This window comes from Phyllobates terribilis, unplaced genomic scaffold (assembly GCF_046119375.1).
Source record: "Phyllobates terribilis strain yellow unplaced genomic scaffold, ASM4611937v1 Scaffold_12__6_contigs__length_324123572, whole genome shotgun sequence".
In the NCBI taxonomy this organism is placed as follows: Eukaryota; Metazoa; Chordata; class Amphibia; order Anura; family Dendrobatidae; genus Phyllobates; species Phyllobates terribilis.
The window spans coordinates 299,673,048-299,680,052 of record NW_027362772.1 but is presented as its reverse complement, the minus strand read 5'-3'; the positions used below and the strand labels follow the sequence as shown (position 1 = coordinate 299,680,052).

The 7,005-nt window shown below is 54.4% G+C and overlaps 1 protein-coding gene across 1 annotated transcript; it reads left to right on the top strand.

Annotated features, from left to right (window-relative positions):
- Nucleotides 1-991: 991 nt before the first annotated feature.
- Nucleotides 992-6,468, top strand: LOC141172755 (spermidine synthase-like). The gene is made up of 8 exons (XM_073657225.1): nt 992-1,411; nt 3,362-3,482; nt 3,733-3,825; nt 3,932-4,085; nt 4,686-4,769; nt 4,846-4,991; nt 5,255-5,377; nt 5,793-6,468. Exons 1-8 carry the CDS (start codon nt 1,278-1,280, stop codon nt 5,832-5,834), a joined length of 897 nt encoding a protein of 298 aa, XP_073513326.1. The 5' UTR covers nt 992-1,277; the 3' UTR covers nt 5,835-6,468.
- The last annotated feature ends 537 nt before the right edge of the window (nt 6,469-7,005 follow it).

Here is a 7,005-nt window from a genome sequence, read left to right as displayed (position 1 = left end):
AAGGACGATCTATAAAAACTACAAGGGATCGCTCACACGAGCGAATAAATCGGACAATTGAAATCCGATAAAAAAAAAAAAAAAAAAAAAGGATTGTACTCGGGCAGTGTAACACTATGGGGCAGCGCACATCTGCGATTATTTTCTCACGCCGATTCGACATGCGAAAACAATGGCGGCGAGAATCGGATCACATGCACCCATTCAAGTCTATGGGTGCGTGTGAAACATTGCACTGCACTCAGATGTCACCTGAGTGCAGTGCGATTCCTGCGGACACCGGCTATGGAGAAATTACTTTCTCTGTCTCCTCTGCGGCTGTGTTGTGATTCTGTCTCGCGAGAGGATCAGAGCACTGATTCGCAGCAGAGCTGGAGCCGAGTGTCATTAGCATATTGCATCCGATGCTCTCTGCTCGTGTGTCTCCGGCTTAAAAGAGGAAAAAAAAAAAATAATGAATGTCAGAATCATGGGTATTTGGTCACAACAATTCCACAAAAAAAAAATGCATCAAGAAGCAATCAAAGCATCGTATGTACCCAAAATAGTATAAAATTGAAAAAAAGTAAAAAATCCTCCATTTACTACCCTTCGCTGCTGCCTCTTCTCCCCTGTCCTGTCTGACTCTGAGGTGTGACCCTGCTGTCAGTGCCTCCGGTCTCCAGTACTTATATATGCTATACAGCAACATTAGAAAACTTACTTCAGGACGTTAATGCGATCACTGACCATGTGTGCAGTAAGCAGCCAATCACAATCAGTGTAAGCGTTCATTTGCCAGTCACAGGCGTTGGCAGTCATCCCACCTGTGCGTGCTTCCTGCTCCCCCAGTCACACCTGCAGTGATGGGCAGTCCGGCTCTTTTTGGTGATCTGGCTCCGCACCCTAAAAAGTCGGTGAACACATATTTAAGATGATGAAGATCCCACAAAACTCCGCCCACTCTCAAATAAGCCAATTCAATTGAAGAATGGGCGGAGTTACGGCAGCAGATATTTGCAAATTTACACCCAGTGAGAGCCATTCAGAGAAGTTTAGCGGGTCTCACTAGGGTGCCGGCACCCATCAGTCACAGCAGGGAGCTGGCTCTTTGTGTCGGATCGTTCGCGACTGACACATCACTACCTGCCTGAATAAGCAGCAGGGAATAAATTGGCTCAGCTCCCAGTGGTGAGCCGCCCCCGTCGTTCACATCAAAGAGCCGGCTCTTCGTCTCGGATAGTTCACGAACGACACATCACTATTAGTGTGCGCCGTGCACCGCTCAGGGGGCCGCTATGGAGCTGCTGGTCCGGGATGGCTGGTTCCAGGAGATGTGCAGCCTGTCACCGGGGCAGGCGATGTCCCTGCAGGTGGAGGAGGTGCTGCACCACCACAAGTCCGCCTTCCAGGAGATCCAGGTGTTCCGGAGGTGAGCTGCCGCTGCTGCACCTGTCTCAGAGCCCTCGGTCACGTGTCCTCTCTGTAGAACGTTCTGTATCAGCAGGACAATGTGTCGCTGAGGGGCGAACAGCTGCTGCAGGACTACAACTCCCAGCATCCCTCTGCATGCGAACACGCCGGGATCTGGAGTCCTGTAACAGCTGTCAGGGGATGATGGGGGTTGTACTTCTGCTGCACTTGAATTGTTCACCCCCATCATCCAGAGCATCAGACTGTAGGGAGCACATGGGATGAGTGGTGAGGGACAACTGCTCCCATCAGGGTGTCAGCAGGCTGGTTGTAGTGTCCTTCCAGATTCATTATTCTGTTGTCTCTCCCCCGTGGGTCGGTGCAGTAAGTCAGACCTGAATGTCCGGCTGTAATATCTGCAGCAGTGGCGCAGAGATTCTCCACTGACCACAGCTCCTTTTCTGTGTCTGATCAGTGGTGCCTCCTCCTCCTGTCCCCTTTGCATCGGCGGTGCCCCTCTTCTTCCTCCTCCTGTCCCCTCTGCATCGGTGGTGCCCCTCTTCCTCCCTCCTCCTGTCCCCTCTGCATCGGCGGTGCCCCTCTACCTCCTCCTGTCCCCTCTGCGTTGGAGGTGCCCCTCTTCCTCCTCCTGTCCTCTCTGCGTTGGCCCCTCTTCCTCCTCCTGTCCCCTCTGAGTCGGCGGTGCCCCTCTTCTTCCTCCTCCTGTCCCCTCTGCGTCGGTGGTGCCCCTCTTCCTCCTCCCGTCTCCTGTGTCAACGGTGCCCCTCTTCCTGCCCCCTCTGCGTCAACGGTGCCCCTCTTTCTCTTCTTGTCCCCTCTACATCAACTGTGCCACTCCTCCTGTCCCCTCTGCGTCAACGGTGCCCACTCCTCCTCCTGTCCCCTCTGCGTCGACAGTGCCCCTCTTCCTCTTCCTTCTGTCCCTACTGCGTCAAAGGTGCCGCTCTTCCTCCTCCTGTCCCCTCTGCATCGACGGTGCCCCTCTTCCTCCTCCTGCCCCCCCTGCGTCGACGGTGCCTCTCTTCTTCCTCCTCCTGTCCCCTCTGTGTTGGCGGTGCCCCTCTTCTTCCTCCTCCTGTCCCCTCTGCATCGGCGGTGCCCTTCTTCCTTTTCCTGTCCCCTCAGCATCGACGGTGCCCCTCTTCTTCCTCCTCCTGTCCCCTCTGCATTGGCGGTGCCCCTCTTCTTACTCCTCCTGTCCCCACTGCGTCAGCGGTGCCCCTCTTCTTCCTCCTCCTGTCCCCTCCGCTTTGGGGTGCCCCTCTTCTTCCTCCTCCTGTCCCCTCTGCGGTGGCGGTGCCCCTCTTCTTCCTCCTCCTGTCCCCTATGCATCGGCGGTGCCCTTCTTCCTTTTCCTGTCCCCTCTGCGTCGGCGGTGCCCCTATTCCTCCTCCTCCTCCTCCTCCTGTCCCCTCTGCGTCGGCGGTACCCCTCTCCCTCCTGTCCCCTCTGCGTTGGTGGCGGCCCATCTTCCTCCGCCTGTCCCCTCTGCATCGACGGTGCCCCTCTTCCTCTTCTTGTCCCCTCTGCATTGACTGTGCCCCTCTTCCTCCTGTCCCCCCTGCGTCGGTGGTGCACCTCTTCCTCCTTCTGTCCCCTCTGTTTCGGCGGTGCACCTCTTCCTTCTCCTGTTCCCTCTGCGTCGACGGTGCCCTTCTCCCTCCTGTCCCCTCTGCGTTGGCGGCGGCCAATCTTTCGCCTCCTCCTTCTGTCCCCTCTGCATCAGCTCAGCTTCCTCCTCCAGTCCCCTCTGCGTCGGCCCCTCGTCATCCTCCTGTCCCCTCTGCGTCAGCCCCTCTTCATCCTCCTGTCCCCTCTTTATCGACCCCTCTTCCTCCTCCTGTCCCCTGTGCGTCGTCGGCGCCTCCTCTTCCTCTCTTCCTCCTCTGAAGTACCTATTCTGCAACTGAGGGTGATGGGTAATCTGTGCCATGTGATTGTCTTGCAGTAAGACCTACGGGAACGTGCTGGTGTTGGACGGGTTAATCCAGTGCACGGAAAGAGATGAGTTCTCCTACCAGGAAATGATTGCAAACCTCCCACTGTTCAGCCACCCTAACCCCAAGAAGGTACGTGCCCCCAATGGGGAGCAGGCATACATAGGCCGGACCCCCTAGATCTGCTTCCCTCTCTCGTTCTCGTACTGTAGTCCTGTAAGGTGTCGGCTGCAGCAGACCCCTCTCCCCTCCAGTCTGTTCTTTCTGCAGTGAATGCAAAGCACTAACTCCATCCCTATAAGGAGGGAATGGGCTGTGGGAGGACCCCAACCCCCCGCAAATGTCTGCAGACTGACAAGTCTTCTCTTTTTTCCCTTCCCAGGTGCTCATCATCGGAGGTGGTGATGGGGGGGTGCTGCGGGAGGTGGTGAAGCACCCAACGGTGGAGTCTGTGGTGCAGTGTGAGATTGATGAGGTGAGTGTTGGGGGCTAGAATCAGCGTCTGGACCTTCCTCGGATTGCAACACCCCCCACACAATATGGCTGCTGTGACCCGACCAATAGGGACATTTCTCTTCCAGGAGGTCATCAATGTCTCAAAGCAGTTTCTGCCGGGCATGGCTGTGGGCTACTCCAGCCCTAAGCTCATTCTACACGTGGGTGACGGTTTCCAGTTCATGAAACAGAACCAAAACGCGTTCGACGTCATCATCACGGACTCCTCCGACCCTGTTGGTGAGATCGGGCTTCTTATTATTATAGTGCCATTAATTCCATGGCGCTTTACATGTTTAACAGGGGTATACATAGCAAACAACAAGTTCAATAATTTGAACAAAAACGAGTCAGCGACTGGTACAGGAGGAGAGAGGACCCGGCCTGCGAGGGCTCACAATCTACAAGGGATGGGTGAGGATACAGTAGATGAGGGTAGAGCTGGTCGTGCAGCGGTATGGTGGAGCGAGGACCCTGCCCGCGAGGGCTCACAGTCTACAAGGGATGGGTGAGGATACAGTAGGTGAGGGTAGAGCTGGTCATGCAGCGGTTGGGTGGAGCGAGGGTTACTGCAGGTTGTAGGCTTGTTGGAAGAGGTGGGTCTTCAGGTTCCTTTTGAAGGTTTTCATGGTAGGCGAGAGTCTGATGTGTTGGGGTAGAGAGTTCCAGAGTAGGGGGGATGCACGGGAGAAATCTTGTATGCGATTGTGGGAAGAGGATATAAGAGGGGAGTAGAGCAGGAGATCTTGTGAGGATCGGAGGTTGCGTGCCGGTAAGTACCCTTCTGGGACTTGTAATCTCGCTCCTCTGTTCCAATGTTGTGACTTTCTGCCCCCCCAGGTCCTTCGGAGTCTCTCTTTAAAGAGTCTTACTACCAGCTGATGAAGACGGCGCTCAGAGAGGACGGGATCCTCTGCTGTCAAGGTGAGGGTCTGCCGTGTGCGAGATTCCCGGGGGCTCTGCCGATTCCTCCATTAACCCCCTGCTGTCTGCTCTGCAGGGCAGTGTCATTGGCTGCATCTGGACCTTATTAAGGAGAGGCACCAGTTCTGTAAGACTCTGTTCCCAGTGGTGGAGTACGCCTACTGCACCATCCCCACCTACCCCAGTGGCCAGATTGGCTTCATGCTCTGCAGCAAGAACCCAGTGAGTCGCTCCACCTGTTTGCTTCCTTATAGAGATATTCACATTTTCCTCCTCTGAGTATTGGGACGTATTCACACATCCAAGAGTCTCCAACCCAAAATCCACCAGTCATGTAGAGACCGACTCATGGTCTGGATATCACAGCACACGGATGTGTGAACGCGGCCTTGTAAGGGGGTTAGTCCTACAGTCTATACCATTTGGGGTCATCGCCTCCACATGGAGCAGAATGTGGGACTGTCAACATTTTTTCCATTTTGCAGAATACGAGTTTCCTGGAGCCGACGCGGGTGCTGACCCAGGAGCAGGTGGACGAGATGAACCTCAGATACTACAACTCCAACATTCATCGGGCGGCGTTCGTTCTCCCAGAGTTTACACGGAAGGTGGGTCGTAGAGTTCAGCAGGAGATCTGCAGGACCTTGGTTTATGGCAGCTGTTTCAGAGTCCTGCGAGCCTCCCCCATCTGAGGGCACCGGTCCAGGCCTTCTCAGAAGAGGCGCCGGGGATGTCGCCCGGCAAGAGGCGGCTGGCTGCTCTGGTCCACCAGCACAGACTACCGACGTGGCCACTGGATCAGCCTCCTGTGGCCGTTGTCGGAGCTGTATAAGTGGCGCAGGTTGGAGTCCATCGCTGGTATCTGCTACTTATGTATGAGGCCCCCCCAGTGTCCACCCCAGGAGGGCGCTCCGCTCAGATATTTTCTTGGTGTCTGATCTCATGGGTGTGATTTTCTCGGGATCGCCCGTCTGGAAATGGCGTCTCCTTCCTAACACGTTCTTGTCCTTCTTCCCCCGACAGGCGCTCAGCGATGTGGGACCCGTCGGCAGACGTGATGTCTGACTCTTCAGCAGAGGCCAGGAGCCGCCGTCCCGTGTGAGGGCGCAGGACCCCGGCCGCTCCTCCTGACCCTACTCCATTTCTGTCAACTGTGATCTGTCCGCTCGTCTCTGCCCCTTTAAGGCCTGGACTCCATGGGTACGAGGGGCTTCTCTCCGCATGCATCTTCCTCCTCTCGTCTTATGGCTTTGCTAACTCTTCCTGATGCAAGATGCTGCGGTCCCAGTCACTTTATCATATAGGGTCCGCTGCTGCAAGGATTAATGGGAAGTTTCCATGTTTTGTTAACCCCCTCATTGCCAGTGTTGTCATTATCCCATATGTTGCAGATATCTACTCAACGCTGAGACTCGTCCGCCCCCAGGGGCTCGTCCGCACTATGTCTGACATTGTAGGACAGAACGGTGGTCACGTCCTCTTCTCCCCCCCCCCTCGACCAGCAATGGTTCATACCAGTCTGCTTGGCCACAGGAGGGTCGGATAATGGAAGTGCAGGAATACGGGGGTGGAGGGAGGCACGTTCAATGGATGTCGGCTGTCACACAGGTCCCGACAGCCGCTTCTTGTCGTTACTGCATCTGGTGACGGCGACTCCTTATACCGGGGGAGTATTTATAATAAATCTTGGCTGCATCTATGACCGCTCCTGCGTCTCGTCTGTATTGTCTGCCATGATGGAGTAAGGCACATTACACGTGTGAGGTGTACTTTATTATGGCATGTAGTGATTGTACTGCGTCTGTGCAATGTGGCGCTGTGTATAATGTATATGTATTGTCTTTTTGTGATGTGTTTGTATTGTGTGTTGGGTATAAGGTGGCTTGCGAGAGTAAGAAGCCAAAGGGGGGGTGAATAATCCGATTTGTGTGTGATGCATCAGCACTAAATAGTCTAAGTTGGTGACGTGAGAAAAATATAGGCATAAATTAAACTTATGGGATCAAATAACTATAAATTGGCATATGCAAATGTATTCACCCCTTTTGCTATGAAGGCCCTAAAAAATTCTGGTGCAAACAATTCCATTCATAAGTCACATGCTTAGATAAAGGAAGTCCACCTGTGTGCAATCTAAGTGTCACGTGGTCTCAGTATATACACTTTACCTTTTCTGAAAGGCCACAGAGGCTGCAACACCATTAAGCAAGAGGCACCACTAACCAAACAACACCAT

Bases quoted from the DNA above. Each gene is read 5' to 3' on its own strand.
- LOC141172755 (XM_073657225.1), top strand. From the start codon at position 1,278: ATGGAGCTGCTGGTCCGGGATGGCTGGTTCCAGGAGATGTGCAGCCTG. The intron at 4,086-4,685 runs GTGAGATCGGGC...CTGCCCCCCCAG, and splicing joins GGACTCCTCCGACCCTGTTG to GTCCTTCGGAGTCTCTCTTT. The intron at 4,992-5,254 runs GTGAGTCGCTCC...TCCATTTTGCAG, and splicing joins TGCTCTGCAGCAAGAACCCA to AATACGAGTTTCCTGGAGCC.